This window comes from Choristoneura fumiferana, chromosome 7 (assembly GCF_025370935.1).
Source record: "Choristoneura fumiferana chromosome 7, NRCan_CFum_1, whole genome shotgun sequence".
NCBI lineage: Eukaryota > Metazoa > Arthropoda > Insecta > Lepidoptera > Tortricidae > Choristoneura > Choristoneura fumiferana.
The window spans coordinates 2577285-2599774 of NC_133478.1; the positions used below are offsets into that span (position 1 = coordinate 2577285).

General features: G+C 39.4%; 2 protein-coding genes across 2 annotated transcripts; both read left to right on the forward strand.

Moving 5' to 3' along the window:
- Positions 1-814: 814 nt before the first annotated feature.
- Positions 815-5803, forward strand: LOC141429883 (uncharacterized). The gene has a single exon (XM_074090441.1). The coding sequence runs from the start codon at positions 815-817 to the stop codon at positions 5801-5803; it is 4989 nt and encodes a 1662-aa protein (XP_073946542.1).
- Positions 5804-7510: 1707 nt separating this feature from the next.
- LOC141429884 (myrosinase 1-like) lies at positions 7511-17627 on the forward strand. The gene is made up of 6 exons (XM_074090442.1): positions 7511-7659; positions 8931-9055; positions 14809-15479; positions 16384-16583; positions 17040-17148; positions 17385-17627. Exons 1-6 carry the CDS (start codon positions 7628-7630, stop codon positions 17625-17627), a joined length of 1380 nt encoding a protein of 459 aa, XP_073946543.1. The 5' UTR covers positions 7511-7627.
- Positions 17628-22490: the final 4863 nt, after the last annotated feature.

The window sequence follows — 22490 nt, forward strand, 5'->3', positions numbered from 1 at the left end:
GTACTCTACTTTCTATCCCGATATTCCCACGGGATAAAATGTTGAAAAATTTTGGACCGTTGTTTGTGAGGAAACCTGCACAACCCTGCAAAGGTATTCAATGGTATGTGTGAAGTTCCCATCCCGCATTGGGCCCGCGTGGGAACTACGGTTCAAGCCCTCTAATTCTGAGAGGACGCCTGTGCCCAACAGTGCCCAGCAGGACTAGGATAGGCTGGGATGATGATGATGATGATGTTCTTAACACAAAACCCTCAATTTCAATCACAAAATCTAGAAAAAAATATATACGTACGTAAATGAAGAACATAATAGGATTTAATTGGAAGGAAATTTGAGAGAGAGAGAGAGAGAGAGAGAGAGAGAGATATATTTAAATATATAAAATTTGACACACGAGCGATTAATATTTTGCTTTCGAAACCCACAAAATTGCACCGAGCTTACAATTACTTATAAAAACATCCAAAAGATGGCGCTGCCTGTAGATTAGATCACGCTATCGTTTGACTAACTTGGAATCTATAAGTAATTTGAAGCAATAATATATTATTAAAATGTTAAAAATTTGCTTCCCATCTAAATTGTTCAATAACTAGGTTTTGTTGCTTCTTTTGAAAAGTACATTGACTTTGAGTTACTTTGGTTGAATTGTATTATTTTAGGGTCAGTTAAATTAGTTACTTATTTAATAAGGGTATTAAGGGTTTAATTCGACATCAGTTCTTTCCATTAGATTAAGACATATGTTTTAGTTTTCAACTAAGTTTTGTTGTTCAGTTTGATATTATACCTATAACTTCTTAAATTTATAATGCCTCGCAAACGCAAGTCGAATCTTTCGCATAGCTCACAAAAAGCTCGAGCTATGAAAATAGCTAGACAGCAAGAAACATCGCCTCATGCTGAACAGCGGAGAATTGAGCAGGCGGAGCGCCAGGCCAATGCTCGAGTGGCTGAAACATTGGCGCAAGCTAATGCTCGACGCCAGCAGAATTCTGATCGCATTGCATCTCAACGTGCCAACGTGACGCTCGAGGAGGCGGCTTCTCGGCGTCAGCAGCACGCGGAGCTTATGGCATCGCAGCGTGCCTCTGAAACACCAGAGGAGGCGGCTTCTCGACGTCAACAGCACGCGCAACTTGTGGCATCGCAGCGTGCATCTGAAACACCAGAGGAGGCGGGTTCTCGACGTCGGCAGCACGCGCAACTTATGGCATCGCAGCGTGCATCTGAAACACCAGAGGAGGCGGCTTCTCGACGTCAGCAGCACGCGGAGCTTATGGCATCGCTGCGTGCCTCTGAAACACCAGAGGAGACGGCTTTTCGACGTCAGCAGCACGCGCAACTTATGGCATCGCAGCGCGCCTCTGAAACACCAGAGGAGACGGCTTTTCGACGTCAGCAGCACGCGCAACTTATGGCATCGCAGCGTGCCTCTGAAACACCAGAGGAGATAGCTTTTCGACGTCAGCAGCACGCGCAACTTATGGCATCGCAGCGCGCCTCGGAAACACCAGAGGAGACGGCTTTTCGACGTCAGCAGCACGCGCAACTTATGTCATCGCAGCGTGCCTCTGAAACAGTCGAAGAAGCAAACGTGCGCAGACTCGCTGTTGCACAACGACAAGCTGAACGTCGGGAAATATTTGCAAGGAATAACTGGGGAGCTTTTAAAAAATGCGCTTTTGACTATGATCCAACTTTAGATTATAGAAACCACAGGCTCATCAAAATGGATCGTATGTACAATGCTTGCAGATTTTGTGCTGCATTGAAATGGAAGGAGGAAACGGTAGGAATGTGTTGCTCTGGGGGCAAGGTAGCCATTTCCACACTAGAGGAACCTGTCGAGCCTTTAAAGGAATTATTTTCTGGCGAGACTGATGAATCAAAGCGCTTCTTGAACTGTATCAAAAAATATAATTCGTGTTTTCACATGACCTCCTTTGGGGCAGATAGGATCCTCGCTATGCCTGGATTTTCACCGACCTTTACGGTGCAGGGGCAAGTGCACCATAAAATAGGGTCTCTTTTACCTCCTGCTAACGGTCCAGCACAATTTTTGCAAGTATACTTTATGGGAGACGCCGAGGCGGAGACTGATAGACGATGTCGAATTATTCAGGGACTCGAACGAGCGACTGTACTGAAAATACAAAAAGTCCTCCATGATCACAATGTATTGGTGCACGAGTTTAAAATAGCTTTAGAGAATATGCCCGACGAAAACTGCAAGGTAGTGATCCACGCAGACCGCGTGCCTAGCGGGCAGCATGCGCGGCGCTACAATGCGCCAGCCGTCGCCGAAATAGCAGCTGTGGTCGCAGGCGCTGATCTCACCGCCCCGAGGGACATAGTCTTGCGCAAGCACAACGATTCTCTCGCCAGGATCGCTGACACGCACCGCTTCTACGATGCTCTACAGTATCCCATTTTGTTTTGGAAAGGGCAAGAAGGATATCACTTCAGTATTCCTCAAACGAACCCGGCGACTGGGCGACCGAACCCGAACAAAAAAGTGTCCTGCATGGATTTCTACGCGTTTCACCTGATGGTCCGCGAACACGATTTCAACTTGCCGCTGAGGTGTAGGGTACTTCTGTCGCAATTTTTGGTTGACATGTACGTGAAGATGGAGAGTGAGCGTCTGAGGTTCATAGCGCTAAACCAAAGTAAGTTACGTGCGGAGAATTACATCCACCTTCAAGATGCCATCGGAAACGATGGCAATGTGAATTCAAATGACTTAGGGCAGATGGTGATCCTTCCTTCGTCGGTCGTAAATAGTCCACGATACCTCCACGCATATACCCAGGACGCTTTTTCCTACGTTCAGAAATATGGGCGGCCAGACCTATTCCTCACATTCACGTGCAATCCAGCCTGGACTGAGATCAAAGAAGAACTGATGGACGGGCAAAGACCAACGGACCGCCACGATATCATTGCGCGTGTTTTTAAAATTAAAGTGGAAAAGCTGGTGGCTCTCCTCACCAAAGGGCATGTTTTTGGTGAGTCGCAATGTTTCATGTATTCGATTGAATGGCAAAAACGCGGATTGCCCCATGTGCACTTGCTGCTGTGGTTGAAAGAAAAATTGCGACCGAACCAAATCGATGCAGTGATATCAGCAGAGCTGCCAGATCCCAATGTGGATAAACCGCTATATGACACGGTTACTAAAAGCATGATCCACGGCCCTTGCGGAGTGTTGAACCCTGCATCCCCTTGCATGAAGGACAGAAAATGTAGCAAAAAGTATCCTCGTGCGTTGTTAAAGGAGACTCAAACGAACGATAACGGGTACCCGTTGTACAGACGCAGAGGCCCGGAGGATGGGGGACGTACGGTCACAATTACAGTGAGAGGTACCGCGCAAGAAGTCGTAGTGGACAACAGCTGGGTGGTCCCGTACTCACCGCTCCTTTCCAAAATGTTTAATGCCCACATTAATATGGAGTTTTGTAACTCGGTCCAGGCAATTAAATACATTTGCAAGTACATCAACAAAGGCAGTGACCAGGCGATATTTAGTGTACAACAGCAGGGCAATCCTAACATTGCCCCAAGAGACGAAGTGCAAATATTTAGAGCGGGTCGATATGTTAGCAGCAACGAAGCAGCATGGCGGATATTAGGATTACCGCTACATGAGAGACACCCGACGGTCACTCATCTTGCTGTGCACCTACCCAACGGCGAGCGCGTTTATTTCACAGAGGCCAATTTGCGCGATCGAGTAGCTACACCACCCACAACCACTCTCACCGCGTTTTTCAGTCTGGCAGAAGTGCCCAAATATTACACATGGAATGCGTCGCAGAAGAAATGGAAGCGTCGTGTGCAAGGTATCTCCGTCGAAGGCTGGCATGGCGTAAAGGCGTCAGATGCCCTAGGCAGAATGTACACCGTACACGTCACACAATTTGAGTGCTACTGTGTACGGTTGTTGCTGACCCGCGTCCGAGGTCCTGTCAGTTTTCAGGCCCTCAAAACAGTCAACGGACAGGAAAAAGCCACGTTCCGGGAAGCTTGTGAGACAATAGGACTTTTGGAAGATGACGGTCATTGGGACTCTACGATGGAGGATGCCGTTTTATGCCGGTCAGCAGCCAGGTTAAGAGAGCTCTTCGCTATTATATTAAGCAACTGCGGACTTTCGAATCCCCTGCAACTTTGGGACAAATATAAAACCGCTTTATCGGAAGACATCGCACATAGATATCAAGGGACATCACAGGCTCATGACAGTATATATCTTAACGAGGCACTGAAAATAATCGAGACCAAAGTCTTTTCAATGACGGGAAAACGACTGACTGATTTCAATATGCCCACCCCTCAAAGAAGAGAAGAGCTGTCTACTGATTTGATAAGGGAGCTCAGTTACGATACCACGGTCTTGGGGATTGAAGTCAACCAAACTGAGCCCCAACTTTTACCGGAGCAGAGAGAAATTTATAATAAAATTTTGAGTCGCGTGGAGAGCGGAGAAGGGGGTTTTTATTTTTTGGACGCACCAGGGGGAACTGGGAAGACATTCCTGTTGAATTTGCTGCTGGCGCAGTTGCGCAAGGACAGGAATGTCGCGCTAGCAGTAGCGTCTTCTGGGATAGCCGCGACCTTGCTCAGCGGAGGTAGAACTGCCCACTCGGTATTCAAACTTCCGCTGAACCTTGCGAGTGAGGAAACGCCTATTTGCAATATAAGTAAGAGCAGTGGTCGTGGCGCTTTGTTGCAGCAGTGCAAATTAATCGTGTGGGATGAATGCACGATGTCACACAAGCGTGCGATCGAAGCGCTTGATCGAAGCTTGCAAGACATCCGCAGTAACCGGATGTTAATGGGTGGAGTGGTCGTTTTGCTCGCAGGCGACTTCCGGCAAACGCTGCCAGTTATCGAACGAGGTACTGCAGCAGACGAAATCAACGCATGCCTCAAGGCTTCCCCAATGTGGGCAAAGGTGGAGAAACTGCACCTAACTACTAACATGAGAGTCCAGCTCTACAACGACCAAGAGTCTGGGCTCTTTGCTGAGAACCTACTCAAGATCGGAGAAGGCCGCATGGCAATAGATACGGAAGGCCTAATTAAATTTGAAAGTCACTTCTGTAATGTTGTAAGCTCAGAAGATAACCTTATTAAAGAGGTTTTTCCAAATCTACAACAAAACTTGGGCAACGAGGAGTGGCTATGTGAAAGAGCAATCTTAGCGCCCAAGAACGAATCGGTGGGAAATATCAATAAAAAAGTTATTGATAAAGTATCAGGTGAGGTTACCACCTATACGTCAATCGATACAGTGATGGCAAGTGATGACGCAACTACATACCCGGTAGAGTTCTTAAACTCATTAGAGCTTTCGGGGGTACCGTCTCACAAGCTGGAGCTGAAGGTGGGTGTGCCTGTCATACTGATGCGTAACCTTGATGCACCAAGATTGTGCAATGGCACCAGGTTACGTATCACGGAGCTGAAAAGGCACATCGTGCAGGCCACCATCATTACCGGTGGAGCCAAAGGAGAAACAGTATTAATACCACGAATTCCCATTATCCCAACAAGCTTGCCTTTTCAATTCAAACGCTTGCAGTTCCCCTTGAAAGTGGCCTTCTCCATCACTATAAATAAGAGTCAAGGACAAACGTTAAAAGTAGCAGGCATTCACTTGGGCACCCCGTGTTTTTCGCACGGGCAGCTCTACGTTGGCTGCTCGCGTGTATCAAGAGCTAGAAATCTTTACATATACGCAGAGGACAACAAGTCTCGGAACGTTGTTTACAGACACGTATTGCAATAGATTTCTGGCTTTCGATCCACTCTGAGATAATTATGATTTTTTTCATTGTCATGTCGTGTTGGCGCCCTTTTCTAATAAATTGTATACTTTGCAATTACCACTCGCTTAACTGAAGTAAATGAGTGAGTTGCGAGTCATATGAGTTATTTCAGCATTTTTCATCATCTATTAAATAAAATGTTTAAATGCAGATAATACCGTGGGGTATCTAGAAACATAAAATTGTTTTTTCAGCTTTCTTTTGTTGTGCGTAGAGACTCAATAAGACAAGATGTTTCGTACGTACACTTACTAGAAAAAATAGGAGATTCAACGAAACTTGCTTACATGCTTGCTTGCGGCCTGGGTTTGTTTGCTTGCTTGCATGGTTGCGTGCATGCTGACTTGGATTCTTCCTTGCGAGCTTGCTTGCATGCTAGCTTACATGCTGGCTTGCATGCTTGCTTGCAAGCTTGCTTAAATGCTTGCTTGCATGCTTGATGCATGTTTGCTTGCGTGCTTGCTTGCATGCTTGCTTGCACGCTTCCTGGCATGCTTGCATGCATGCTTGCTTACATGCTCGCTTTCATGCTTGCTAGATTGCTTGCTTCTTTGGAATGTTTATGGTTCACGCAAGCAAAGCATACTCACTTGCAAGCTTGCTTCCATGCTTGCTTGCATATTTGTTTGCATGCTTGAATGCAGATGCAGCCTTGAATGCATGCTTTCCTTGCACTATTTCTTGCATAATTACATGCTTTCTTACATGCGTGCTTAATTGCTTGCTTCTTTGAAATGTTTATGGTTCACGCGAGCGAAGCCGCGGGTAAAAGCTAGTCTTTAAATAAAACAGTATCAACAGGCCTCGTCAATAAATTAAACTAGTGTTAAGTTCTTTAAATATCGGGGTATTAGGAAGTTATTAAAACATTTTTTTAACCAATAATATTTTGCTTTCATTCTTGCGACATGGGCATAAACAAAGGCAAATGTTTAGATATAACATGGTCTTCTGAAGGCCAAATACGAAGAGGGAGATTCTAAAAATCAATTAAATATTTTTATTAAAAGTTTACCATATGTAAGCAAAGCAAGTATATTATATCTCACTAAGAAAAAGCAAAGCTGGCAAAGCAGATCGCAAAGAAATATCAAATTAAGAGTGATTTGTCCGTGAAGTGTCAGCTTTAGAGTTCACCTTTTTATGTTTTTAAATAAATTGCTCGTGCACTACACTAAGTGCTTGAACTAAAAGTTATCTAGAAACAGAGCAATGATGACGATGATAATTTCGTCAAAAGTCGTCGATAATTAAAGTCAAAGCAAGTGAATAAAGTTATTTTTAAATTAAGTATGTCATTTATACAATTTAGCGAGAGATTTTCAAAATGCTGAACTAGTGATTTAAGGGTTTCTTTATTCCGGTAGCAATTTTACCTATCACTTTACTAAGCTTCGGTCGTCGTCGTACCTTATTTTCAGAGCCTAAGTAGACACTAAAAGTGGCCGTAATCGTTGGTGAAGTTCCCAATCTGCACTGGGCCCGCGTGGGAACTACGGCCCAAGCCCTCTCAGCCCTCTCAACGTGGAACGTATACGTATATTGGCTGGGATGATGAATCCACTCAGCCAAGTAGTTATCTAAGTCGGTTATCTGAGTTGAACAAGCCAAAGAGAAATAGCACTAGTGAATGTCATTGCACATAGAATTGCCAGTAAAATATTACGTTTTTTTTTTGCGCTAGTTTTATTATTTCAGACTACTTTTTGCAGAATTAACTTACAGATTACACCTATGGGTGGAAGTAGTACGTTCAGATAGTGCCAGTTGAAACGCTGATCAGTATGGCTGGTCTAGTGCGGCTAACGATAACCTGGTAATTTGCATTAAGATATATTTATTATTTATTAAGGATACTCAATTCATAATATGTACTTGAGAATTATTAACGTTTTGTTTATTTTGCATCGCATGTGGTCACAAGCAAACTTTTAGCGAGTTAGGTTGGGTTAGGTTACGAGTTAGGTTAAGTAAACTAAAAAATAATCAAATCAATCAAAATAAATCAATAAAACTAAAAAATTATAATAATATAGCAATGCATGAAAAATAAAAGATACCTAGTAAGTGATATTTTTCCATTGTTGCTATTTAATTTCCTCTCAAACGAAGTGAAAAAGGAGTGTAAAACTCCAGCATTAAACCTATTTTCCCTTCTACGTGTCTATCCACCCTTGAACGCCTCGGGTAAAATGGCTCATTTTATGCTCTCCTTGTAGCTTCATAATTAGTCATGATTTACGGCTAAATGGTAAGCTCAAAATTTATACGATTTCCTTGGGATAAGACCAAACTATCAATTGTTCGCCCCCAAATTCCCCACATAGCTCTCATCGAAAATTTTATAGCTGTTACCAAGATCTCCGAACTAAATAATTAAATATATAATCATTGCTTAAAAGAAATAAATAAAGATGTGGCCAAGTTTGGAAAGAAACAATGCTGAAAGAGGGTGAGTTAGGAAGTGAACGGTTTTGGGAATGGACAAATAAGGAAGTGGGTGGCTACGGAAAACGACAAATTAGGAAGTGGTCAAAGTCAATCGGAGGGATTTAACGGTATTAAACAAATTGTGTTGTTAATTATTTTTCATCACACTTGCTCAACAGTGTCATAACATGCAGGCTACCTTGGTTCCAACCCCACAAATAAAACCCTCGGCCTTAATGTGCTCGTCATGAAACTCGTGGTCGGTAAATGAGTCATTGCCCGTACTAATTTTCATGCCATGAAGCCCAAGGTCGGTAAATGAGTTTGTTACTGCATGGCGTGCTACTGCCCGTGCGCGCGCTGCACACGCACGCCATGCACATGCTACGGAGGGGGGGGGAGGACGGAGGGGAACTGGCGCTGCCAAGAGCGCAATCAGCGGCATCGGCAATTTAAAAAAATATATTAGGTTTATTTTACTCGCAAATGTGATGAAAAACATTGTATGTCGCACGGGCGGTACTAGAATTACGAACATCGACTCATTAAAGCCCTCAGTCTTCGACTTCGGGCTTCTAATAGACTCTCGTTCGTAATTCTTTATTTACCGCCCTTAAGACACAATGTACTAATAAAATTACATTCACTATTTCGCAGTTTAATTTTAATCGTTTTGAGTAACGATGTTTGGTGCAAAAGCAGAGCACGAAAGTTTCCGAAGGATTTTGAATTTGGTGCGTCGACGGCGGCCTATCAAATCGAAGGTGGCTGGCTCGAGGACGGTAAGGAATAGTTCCGCAGCGTCCCTACACTCTTCTTCAGTGGTAATGCTAGGTTACATTCCGAATTTAATGTCGTACCTCCTAAACACATTCGCGACCACATATCGCTCGTAACAAATAGCAGCGGTTTTCCGCTTTGCAACGAAAATTGTCTAGGAACTAAAGATAGTCTAAAAGGTGACAGGATTTTTCATAAGGATCATGGATACGGTCAGATTAATTTTTGTAAGTTTTAGTTTATAGAGTAGTCTGCTGGTGTGATTAATTTTGGTCTGCCTGCTCTCAGTGGTTGCAACTTTGAGAGATGGCGCATAAAAAGGCTTCAATGTTGTGGAAAAAAAACGACGAGAAATGGTCAGTTTTAGTATATATTTGAAGTATAGCGTTCCCGCAGGTTAAATGAATCTGTCTGCCTGCGTTGTATTTCGGAGCTATGATGCACGCAAGTCGCTTTATTGCTGTGAAAAAAAACGATAAGGCAAATGGTCAGTGTTGGAACAAATTCCAAGTATGACATCTCCGACGCTAAAAAAAGTTAGTCTGCCGGCTCTCAGTGGTTGTATTTCAGAGCTATGACGCTCGCAAGATGCTTAATTGTATAGAAAAATCAAGGTAATGGTAATCAATAATATGTTGTTCTTGTTTTTCTATTATAATTTTCTTTTTTTTCTTTCCCCGTCTCTCGACTGGGGCAAAGGAACTGGCTCATGCATCATCTATACCTATAAAATAGTACCGTGACTGACTGACTGACTGACAGACAACGCACAGCCTAAACTACTGGTGCTAGAGACTTGAAATTTGGCATACATGTACCTCGAGTGTTATTCGTTTCTTTCGCTACATGCATTTATCTCGATGCGTTTTTTTACCAATCCGTGAAGATCACATACACTTTACCTGTATAATAAATTCCCAGTAGTCAATTTTTGTCACGTTTTAATTTTTTATTATTTTTGCTAGCCGCATTGTGTGCCAATGAATAAATAGGTACGGCCAAGGACTTCCATTCATGAGCCACCATGGAACCTTTTCAAAGGAAAAGTCATTACGATTTTTCTTGTTTTAATGCGATGGATGTCACTATGACGTTTACTGTGAAGTGGTTCCATGGTGGGTCAGGGGTTAAAGTCCTTAGCCGTACTAATAAAGTCCGCATGCAAAAGCAAAGGCAGAAATTAAACTATTCCATTTGAAAAGGTATCTTTATTATATTGAACTAACCACATTTGAACTAGCTTACTTTAAAAAATAAACTTAAATATGACTTTCCCATGTTAAAAACACAAATCTTTACTTAATAATAGCATTGGTGTACTGCCTTTTCTTCAAAATATTTTTCGCCAAATTTCACTTAGCAACCAACCTTTTGCCGAAGTTTCATTTGGCAAACCAATCCTTGGCATAACTTTGCTTCGCATTTTTCTTATTTCGCAACATTTTATATTGCAAAATTTTACTTCATCACACTTTTATGTGGCAAACAATTATGTAGCAAATGATTGGAAATAACAAATAGTCAAATAACATTTGGCCAATTTTTACACATAAGGTACCTAGGTATATCAGTCATGATATATAATAAAATGAATAAATGTTAAATTATGTGGCGGTGAGCGAGCGAAGCGAGCGAGCAACATGAGACTGGGCAGAAGCGACTTGGATAGGTTAGGTTCAGAAGGCTAAGGCGGGAGCGTAGCGTAGCGTAGCTTCCGCTTTAGCCTTCGATGTTAGGTTTTTTTTGTAACAGAACGGAAAAAATCATTGGCTTGCTTGCTTGTTTGCATGCTAAATTAAGGAATGCCAATCAACGCATTTGACGAAAACACAAATGACATCTCAAAAAAATCCCAGGTAATAATTTGCATAATAATCATTTATCAAATCATTAGTTGGAAAATGATATCAGTGCGAAATGTTGAGTTGGGAAATAAAATTTCGCCTAAATAAAAATATGGGATAAATAGTTTGGAAGTTAATAATTTGCTAAATAATTTTCGCCAAAACATTAGTAAACCAAATAGGTCAGAAGGGAAATGTCAGAAATTATGAGCGATATCGCTAAATCTGTTCTTCAAAAGGGTCTTGCAAGTTGAATTTGCCCCACTTTTTCTTTTGCATCTATAACTACAAATCCCTTGCACGATTTTTTTTTATGACAATTCCACATAGAAGATCCAGACGATTTACTGATACGCTTTAAATAATGCCGATATCCAGTTCGTATTAATATACGCCCTCCGTGAGCACTTTCCAAGAAAGTAAATGCACATGATCCTGACGAAAAGCTCAGCCCGGGGTTTTCTTCAGTTGGATCCATATTTGTTCACTTTCTTTTAATATATAGCAATATTCATGAAAAAAATATCATTTCACTGACATCTTGACGTTGTCCGGATGAAGGCCCAGGCCGCACTGAGGCTAAACCGCCGCGTGACTTTGTGAATCAAGTAAACTAATGCAAGCGGCCGCATTGGCGGCTTTTTCCTGCAACTGATTTTAAAGCTGCGATTTGTTACAGATCGGCGTGCGGGAAAAAACCGCGCCAAAATTTGTAACCCATAGAATTTATACTGGCGCGCACATATTGACGCGGAAACCGCGGGCGGTTTGTGTCTTTTTCGGCAGACCGCCGCCAAGAATAGTCATTGCGTTAATATTGTGGCGTCGGGATTACGAGTATAATGTCGTATATCCATCTTCAAACTGTAAAAATCGTGGCCAGTTTCGCGGTTTTTAATCGCAGTGTGTGCATCTTTGGCGGTTTACCGCTTGCGGGAAAAAAACAGTAGTGCGGCCTAGGCCGAAAGTGTGTTAATGTTAAAAGCGCTCGTTACCTTTCTAAAGAGGCTAATTCAGTCAACGTTCACCATTGTAGCTAGAAGTCTTTCCTAAATGCTAAAACGTAATAAAACAAAGATCCGTCTAGCAAAATAATGAGAAGACATTAAAACGTGTGACAAAAATAGACTACTGGGAATTTATTCTACAGGTAAAGCATATGTATGTGATCAATACGGATTGGTAAAAAATAAAAACCGGCCAAGAGCGTGTCGAGCACGCCCAAAATAGGGTTCCGTAGCCATTACGAAAAAATTAAGTAATATTTTTCTAAGGATTTCGTAATTTATAAGGAATCTTCCAAGTTTAGGTAACTTTTATACCTTAGGCTGCTATTTACTCTAAGGGGCCGTCTCTATTTGTTTTGTTCGTATAGACGGAGACGGAATCACATTTAACCATCGGTTTACACCTGTGGTTTACACTAATCAATGGATGGTGAAACAGCCCCTTAAACTACTAAAAATTCTCAAGCAAACTTAGCCATTATAGTTTTCCTTGTAAGTATAATATATTTACTACCATCCTGAATTTTTTCAAATTTATCCACCCACCGGTTTAGATTTTAGGGGGGGAGGGGGGGTCGCCAGATTTTAATGAAAATTTGCACTTTAAAGTTAAATATTTCGTAAAGAAATCACTGAATCGAAAAATCGTCTTAGCAAACCTGTAATGGTTTTCTAAGACCTATCCAACGATATCCCACACTATGGGGTTGGATGAGAAAAAAAAAACACCCCACTACGTCTATGTACACGTAGTCTATGTACTACGTGTATGTATATATTATTATTATTTTCGAAGGATTGCTTTTTCTCAGCTCTAGGCTGGTATTAACTACATTTACGGGTTATCCACCAAGTAAATGTAGCAGAGTTGTAGAATAAATATTTTTTAAGAAGATTGCTGAGGGCTATTTTCAGGGTCTAGTTGCATGAACTTTCTCACTATTCTGCATGTATTAAGTATTGCGGCTTTTTGTAAAATTGTGTAAACGTGTGATTTTATGCCTAATAATTTTAAGCTGTGGTGTAGGTGGTTTGGGATGACGCCTGTTGTAGATAGGACTATTGGAACTACGTACACTTTCTCCTGTCTCCATAGTCTAGCAACTTCGTCTTTTAGGTCTGCATATTTTGTTATTTTTTCCGTGATGGTCTTTTGTAAATTGTGTGTGTTAGGGATTGAGATGTCTATGAGGTATGTAGTTTTGTTTATTTTATCTATTAATGTGATGTCAGGTCTATTATAGTGGATAGTACGATCTGTGAGTATAGCGCGGTCGTAGTATAATTTGTGTGTTGTATTCTCAAGTACTACCTGCGGTGTGTATTTGTAGTATGGGGTGTGTGTGTCTTGTATAAGTTTATGTTTGTGTGCCAGGTTTTGATGGATGATGTTTGCGATTTGATTGTGTCTGTGTGTGTAGTCTGTTTGTGTTAGCGTTGTGCATGCTCCGGTTATGTGTTGTATGGTTTCCGATTGGTTATGACATCTGCGGCATTTGTCGTTTGTGAGTGTTGGATCTTTTATTATATATTTTCGGTAGTTTTTAGTATTTACGATTTGGTCCTGAATTGCAATAATGAAACCTTCAGTTTCTGGGAACAAACTGCCTATTTTTAGCCATGTGTTTGATGCAGGTGTGTCTATGTGTGTTTGTTCTAAGTCACGAGGATGTCGTCCATGAAGTACCTTTTTCTTCCAGTTATTTATCAGTTGTGCTTGTGGGTCATTTCCGTTAATATTTTGCGTGTCAGGTGGTTCGTGTAGGTTTAGCGGAGTGTAGTTGTGGTCATTTTGGACGATTGTGTTGTGTATATTGCTTGTACGTGATTTGGTGTGAAAGAATGTTTGTAAGCTGTGTATTTGTTTTTTCCAGAGATGATGAATGTTTATCATGCCCCTACCTCCTTCCTGTCTCTTGATAGTCAGTCTTTCTATTGCAGATTTAGGGTGTAAATGGTTATGTTTTGTTAGTGTTGTGCGTGTAGTTCTTTCTATGGCTTCTATATCGGTCTTGGACCATTTTATAACTCCAAAAATTATTATTATTATTATTATTATTATATATATATATATATATCCGTGCAAAATTGCAGCTTTAGCATTGATAGTCCCTGAGCAAAGCCGCGGACGGACAGACAGACATGGCGAAACTATAAGGGTTCCGTTTTTGCCATTTTGGCTCTGGAACCCTAAAAAGCAGTGAGAAATATGCATGTAGCCATGTAGCGAAAGAAACGAATATAAATTAAATCGTGTGAGAAAATAAACTACTGTTTGTAAAAAAGTGGTTGGGATAAAAGCGAATGGGAAGGAAAATACTGGGGGAAAATAGTATTGGGTAGGTAATTTATCTATACAATCTATTTTTTATTAATTTTATATCATGCAAAGATCACGACATCAGTATCCTATCTTTGCATATACGTTCTTTATAATAATGACCACTTCTTTAATACTCGTAAATTATGAATGACGAATTTAATTAAAATAAAGGAAAATCGAGAAACACGGGAAGTTTAAATTTTAAACAGCTATTATAAATGCGAAAAAACAAAAATGCTCTCTGCTGCTCTTTTTGAATGTTGCCAATTGTCGGATTCTAGACACTTTTGAATATGTTAAGTTGTTCTAATGCATTATTATAATTCCGTTAGCGGCACAGGTAGACGGTTAACAAATAGCCCTTAAAAATGCTTAAACAGTGTCTTGAAGGATCAATAACTCATGGTCAATATAACAAAGACTCAATATAGCTCTCTACCCGGATCTCAAGCAATTTGTTTTACTGCAATAAGATTTCTTACTTAATACGAATATAACGTCATATTCATTTGTTAGTTAGTGACATAGCCATATTTTGTGTAAAAGTTTGCACCTTGATAATTATAATTTTATGTTAACAGGCAAAAGTCTATCAATATGGGACGTAATGGCACACACTGAACCGTCACCGATTGAAGACGCGAGTACGGGCGACGTTGCAGCTGACTCTTATCACAACTGGAGACGCGACGTAGAAATAATGAAAGAGCTAGGATTAGATTTCTATAGATTCTCGATTGCCTGGACAAGAATTCTTCCCACCGGGTTCCCAGATAAAATTAACCATCTAGGCGTAAATTATTATAGTAATCTTATAGATGAAATGTTAAAAAACAACATCCGGCCAGTTATTACAATGTACCATTGGGACTTGCCATTCCGTCTTCAAAAATTAGGAGGATGGATGAATCCTCATATTGTGACTTGGTTTGTTGACTACGCCAAGGTCCTTTTTGATAAGTACGGAGATAGAGTTAAGCAATGGATTACTATCAACGAACCAAAACAAATTTGTTACGAAGGCTATGGTTCTGACGCTAAAGCTCCTATGCTAAATATTACTGGGGTAGCAGAGTATCTGTGTGCCAAGAACGTGCTATTAGCTCACGCGAAAGCATATCATTTGTTTGATGAACAGTACAGGAAGAAACATAATGGCAGTATCGGTATCTCCATCAGCTGTACGTGGTACGAGCCTTCATCTGACACGATGGATGATAAGCAGGCTGCGATAGATGCTAGACAGTTTGATGTAAGTACTCAATCGTTTCATTTAATTAAAGCTAAATAGTAATCGTGTTTTGCAGGATTCAGGAAAAAAAACAATCCAGGCTTAAGAATAAGAATAGAATGTCCAGGAGCTATGTAATTAAATAAGCGCAATCAGTAAAAAAAATAGTTGTATATTAACAGTGCAGAGACGCAAATATAGAATACGGTTTAAAACAATAGTACCTAATCGACCAAGATTTGCTCGAGCTAAAATTCGTTAATTCTCGTATGCGTTTTCCCAGAGATAAGACATTGTCATCCCCGAAAACCCCCACATACTAAATTACATCGAAATCATAAGAGCCGTTTTGGAGTCTGTTTATTATATAGCTATATCTAATATAGAAAATTCTCTATCACAGTATTTGTAACCAAACTCCTCCGAAACGGCTTGACCGATTTATATTTTTTTTTGTGTATATTCGGTAAGACTGAGAATAGGACGAAAGCTATTTTTCATACTTTTACGCGGACGGAGTCACGGGCAATAGCTAGAGTGTATAATAAGGTATTAGATAGATAAATAGATTGAATAGGGCAATGACCGCATTAACAAAATAAAATACAAAATCCGGTAGTCCATTCCGTTTCCACTTCTGATGTTACTAATTATAATTATCTAATTTTTGCCTTTATACCACGCTTGGAACAACGGAAAATCTATTTAGTAGTAAATTAACGCAGATTGATAATAATTACAAAACACATTTGAATAATCTTTTTAAATCCGAGCAGACAGTATGTTAAATTCATGTTACATTTGAATGATTTTGCGTTCATGTGAGCACATTTAAAAAAATCTCTTATATTCCCGCTAAAGAGATTTAAACCCAAGATATGTGACATTGAATTAAAGCGTTGCTTGTGTCTATTTAATTTTACAGTGGGGTCAGTATGCACATCCTATATTTTCGGTCTCGGGCGACTTCCCGCCTGAAGTCAAGAGAAATGTGGCTTTTAAAAGCGCTGAACAAGGCTTCGTTCGTTCTCGTCTTCCTGAACTGACCGGTAAAGAGGTCGGCCTCATTCGGGGTTCATCAGACTTCTTCGGTCTTAATACGTATACAACGAAGCTGGCATATAGGTAAGACAGCATATTTTATCGAAAATATTTCTCAAGTAAGAGCTAGATCCTAGAGTTTTCCAGTTTGTATTTGGTTATGTTTTTTGAATTATTAACTATCGGTCGTTTCCAGAGTTAGAGATTTCATTGATTATTACATAGGTACGTCGTAAAATTACAACATTTGTATTCTTGGATGTTTTGTCATCTAAAAGCTTAATTATAAAACAAGTTTGAAACAGTGACGGAGTTAATGAAATATATCAAATAACTTACGTACTATATCGGATAATCGTGCGATAGCACTGGATCTGGGGACGCGGTGTGACACGGTACGAACTTCGTAACTAAGGATTTGCGATAGAATTGAAACTATCGGTCAATTTTCCAATTTATCTATCGAATTTACTATCACGTCCGTAACACAGTGTCATATGTCTTCTAAAATATTAAGAGGCATAAATACCATAATTACAGGGATCCGTCGCTGGAGGGCATGTATGCAGTACCGTCGTACATGGATGACATGGGCGCTGTTTTCGTAAAGGATCCGACTTGGCCTCAAGCACAGTCGTCTTGGTTACAGGTGTGAATTGTTTTAATTATTATTTTGTTACAAGCATGGTGGCCTCAACTTATTGACCAATTCAGAAAATCACCAGCGTACAAATATGACGTCCCCTGTTTAGTACTTTAGTAAGTGTCGCTATTCAAGAGGCGGTGTTATTATAATTTAGTATTATATTTACAGTACTGGTGAATGATTTAATCTGTATCAAAACATCAATATTTTTTTCATTTGCATATCATTTTCTCTTACAGAGTGTACCCGAAGGTTTTCTCAAACTACTTCTCGATATAAAGAAACAATACGACAACCCACCAGTCATTGTGACTGAGAACGGTTGGTCCACAGCCGGTGGTTTGCTGGATGATGACAGAATATTGTACTACAGAAACTATCTCGGCATGCTCATAGAGGCGACCGATAGAGGCTGCAACATTCAAGGCTACAGCGCATGGAGTCTTATTGATAATTTTGAGTGGAAACACGGTTACAGGTAAATTATGTTTGTAATTGATATGTGCAAATATAACATTGTTCAGGAATGAAAATAAAGAGCAAGTTTCATGATCATCATCATCATCCCAGCCTATATACGTCCCACTGCTGGGCACAGGCCTCCTCTCAGAACAAGAGGGCTTGGGCCATAGTTCCCACGCGGGCCCAGTGCGGATTGGGAACTTCACACACACCATTGAATTGCTTCGCAGATTTGTGCAGGTTTCCTCACAATGTTTTCCTTCACCGCAAAGCTCGTGGTAAATTTCAAATGTAATTCCGCACATGAATTTCGAAAAACTCAGAGGTGCGAGCCGGGGTTTGAACCCACGACCCTCTGCTTGAGAGGCGATAGGTCAAACCACTAGGCCACCACGGCTTTTTTAAAGAGCAAGTTTGCAATGGTCGAATTTTGCAAAACATTTATTATCTACAGTCAAATCATTCTTCGTTAGATTCAGATAAATACGATAAAGGATTGAGTCTGGGTGTTTTAAAGGCAGATAGAAATAATTAGATACAAAATATACCCAGCGGCACAAAATTTAGCCCACTACATACAAAATTACATACATTTATTTTGAAGGCCAGATTTTTTGCCGCTCAGTAGATAGTTGGTTGATGATAACAATGGGTACTCGTACTATACATAATTATATAAATAAACAATGTCGCCCCTTTTTAATTTAATCTCTTTTGTTACGGATTCGGTCTTATTTTTACCCGACTGCCCGAAGGAGGGTTATGTTTTTGCGGACAATGGTTAGATTTAACAAATAGGTGCTTAGCCTCTTTGCTGCAGTCAGTTAAAAATATTGTAATAGTAATTTATATTAACAAAAATATGAGAATTTTAACCCCTCCAGACTCAAAATATCTAAGAAATATATATATAACCTCCATTTTGACCGTCTACGTTTGATAAGAGTAGAATTTTCATTCAAGCGTCGTTGCGTCATGGGACGGCTAAGGTTAGGTAATTGTTTACTTTTATCTACTTAGCGGTCCCCCCACGTAACGATGCTTGAATAAGAATATTTTACGTACTTGTTTGTATCATGTGTTTTTTGACAAGGTTTTATTAAATAATTTTTAATAGTTTTTTTTTAATAAAAATACTACTACAATTTAATAAAACAAACAATTTTTTTTAGTTTTAATATTGACTTAGACAAGGCACGGATACCGGTTAAATTTCCAAACCGTTATTACAGTATTTGGCGCAAAACCTTTTCATTTTGGTTTCGTTCGCGAAACCGTTATTTTTAAACCGGTTCTTAAGGGAACATTTCTATAAAGTTCTTGTTAGATTAAACGGTTTGGAACAATAAAAACCGCTTTATTCCGGCGCAGGATAAACGTCACTGCCCGCCACCGGCTGGCCTGCTGTTTATATATTTAGGTTATAGTTAAGTTCTTAAAAACGTTCGCGTTCATGAAAGTTCGGAGTTAAACCGAAATAAACCTGTATTTACCGCTATTTTATGAACCGGTTCCGAGCCTTGGACTTAGATCCTTTCACAAATAGCATCTTGCATCTTTCATTTACTCTCATGTAAACTATTACGAAATTCTGCAAATTATTCGGTCTCAAACCAAATCATCACTTAAATCGTTAAAATCACACATGGTCGCTACTGCTCAGTTCAAGTACGTAAGTGCTAAATCGATTTTGACGTTAACATAACCCGAGTTAAAAATGGAATATCTTGACAGTTAGGTTCTTTTTCGGAAGGAAAAATCATCAACCTTCTCCAGGACGTCCTGTAAGGTTTTTCGATTCACCCTTAAATTAATTTTGCTCTCGACTCCTGTCGTCGATTATAAAATCTTTGTTAAAAAATTTCACGTGCTTAAAAAAGAAAATTCTTCAATAACATCAAAAATAAATCAAGGATTTCACTCCTAGTATCAGCCTGTGTCGTACCGTTCAAAGACATATATGTAAGGATTGCCTGCGTATGCCATAACATAATATTGAGCCAGATCTGTATATCTGTGTTTAGATACTCGTACCGTAGAGGAACAATTTGTACAGGATTTTATAACGCCTTAAATATCTACCAGTCCTCGAACTATGGCCGCTACCGATAAAACCGGCCAAGAGCGTGTCAGACACGATCAGGATAGGGTTCCGTAGCCATAGCGAAAAAATCAAGTAATCTTCCAAGTTTAGGTATGTTTTATACCTTAGGCTGACTCTTAAACTACTAATAATTCTCAAGCAATTTTAGCCGCTATAATTTTCCTTGTATATTTGCTATATTTTCTACCATTCTGAATTTTTAAAAAATTTCCACCCACCATTTTCGAAAATTTGCACTTTAAATTTTAATATTTCGCAAATAGATCACTGAATAGAAACACCGTCTTAGCAACCCCTCAAGACCTATCCAACGATACCCCACACTATAAGGGTTAGTCGAGAAAAAAAAATCAACCCCAATTTACATCTATGGGAGGTACCCTAAATTTTTTTTTATTATTTTTTATTTTACCACTTTGTCGGCGTGACTGATATGTAGGTAGGCCGCGGACAGTTAGACAGACAGACGGACAGACATGGCGAAACTATAAGGGTTCCTAGTTGACGACGGAACCCTAAAAAAGGTGGAAAACTCCCGACTTTTGTCACTTCAAACTTCAATATCTCAAATATGGCTAAACCGATTTCGATGAAACATGTCTAAAAACCATCGCTAGAAAACCTGGTTTCAAATAAAAAACCGCATTCAAATCGGTCCACCGTTTAACAGCTACAGTGCCACAGACAGACACACAGACACACATAGCGGTCAAACTTATAAGTTATATATTGTTGAAGATGATGAAGAAGACGATTATTTATTAATTAAAACATTATATTTCCATAACAATACGAACTAAGACACATATCGAAAGACAGCTAAACTAGACATATTCAAACCATAGTTAAAGTGTAAGCGGCCAATATAAATCTACAAAGGTTTACAACCTCAACACGCCTCCTTAGATTTATATTTTAATATGGCAACACTAATTAACATTGTTAAACATTGCAAGTATGGCAATATCAAATCAAGTTATATTTAACAATTGCCTGAATTTAAAGAATTTAATGTTTCCTAACGCTTTGGTAAAAATATCTGCAACGTTATCTTCTGAATCAACTTAACGATATCAATAGTTCCATTCTTAACATTCTCGTGAACATAATGATAATGCACTTCAATGTGCTTCGAATTCTTTGTGAATTTACCATACTTAGCAATAGCTACAGCACCTGAATTATCTTCATAAATGTTTACAGGAGCATGAAACGTTATAAAAACATCATCAAGTATACTACGTAGTAAGCTTATTTCAGTTACAGCTTCTGACAACGCTATGTATTCAGCAAAAGTGGAAGATTTTGTCACAGTCATTTGTTTTTTGACTTCCAGTACACAGCATTACAAATAATCGATTACAAAACCAGTAGTAGACTTACGGTCTACTATATCTCCGGCCCAATCGGCATCTACGTAACAATCCATTATAGTAGCTTTTAAATTCTGATAATATGTGAGCTTGAGATTTTTAGTCAAGTACAAATATTTTAAAACATACGCAATGCATATTTGAAATGAATTTCACCATAGCAGTTCTGAAATCTGCTCAAGTAATTGACGCAAAGGCAATGTCTGGTCGAGTGCCAGAACTAATGTATAACAAAGCTCCAATCAAGTTTCTGTATTTAATATCATCATTTAGTAATTCACATTTCTCAAGTTTGGCATTAATCTCCATAGGGTTTTAAATAATTTAGAATTCTCAATTTCATATTTTTTGCTAACGACTCTATGTATTTTTCTGGCTTAAGGTCAAAATATTAGCTTTTGCATAGTCATACTCTACATCAATACCTATGTAGTTCTAACCTTTCCCAAGTCCTTCATTCTAAAATGGTTACTTAATTTATTTTAATTATAGCAACCGTGTGCTCATTTTTGCAAGCTATCAATAATCATCGACATATACTAAAATATATATAGAACAGTTATCATCTGTTTTGACATAAAGACAATAGTCATATCTGCTCCTTTGAAACCAATAGTTGTTACAAATCATTAAAACATTCGTACCAAGCTCGCGGGCTTTCTTTAAACCATAAAGAGATTTATACAGTTTATATACTTTGTCAGTACCGTCTTCATAACCAAGAGGCTGTTTGACATACACACTTCTGATAAACTTTACCGTTTAGAAAAGCAGTCTCTACATCCATTTTGATGTACATGTAATAAATTGGCAGCAATACGATAGCAGTAATTTTAAAGTATGCATCCTAGCAACAGGTGAATACGTATCATCAATATTAGTGGTTTGTTGAAACCCTCTAACCACTAACCTGGCTTTATAAAGATCAGCAGACTTCTTTTTGTAAACCCATTTTACATCTAGTACTCTTTTTCCTGTGGTGATTTACTAAGGTCAAGTATCGTTTTTTACTAGGCTGTTCATCTCTCGGTCCATAGCCTCTTTCCATTCATCAGCCTCGTCACACGTAGTCGCCTCCTGAAAAGTATCTGGAATCATCGCATCACAAATAATTAGCAGTTATACAATAGTAGCCAAATTCTTCATCAAAACGGTGTGGTGCTTTAATTTGTCTCTTTGAGGTTCTCTTTTCATTATTCACGATCTCTTTACTAACGTTATTATAAGGTACCATGTCTTCTGTTTCAATTCTATCTAGGGAATCTTCCATTTTTTTCATCTATATATTATCTTCTTCAATTATCATCAATGCAATAAGCTTAACATCTTCCTCAATTATATCCACGTGTCTTGCAATGACAACTCTATTGTTTGATAGTACTCTGTATCCAACATCTGTATATCTA

Coding starts and splice junctions, on each gene's coding strand:
- LOC141429884 (XM_074090442.1), top strand. CDS start 7,628: ATGGCTGGTCTAGTGCGGCTAACGATAACCTG. Junction 7,660..8,930: donor GTGCGGCTAACGATAACCTG/GTAATTTGCATT, acceptor ACTATTTCGCAG/TTTAATTTTAATCGTTTTGA. Junction 15,480..16,383: donor TAGATGCTAGACAGTTTGAT/GTAAGTACTCAA, acceptor TTAATTTTACAG/TGGGGTCAGTATGCACATCC.
- LOC141429883 (XM_074090441.1), top strand. CDS start 815: ATGCCTCGCAAACGCAAGTCGAATCTTTCGCATAGCTCACAAAAAGCT.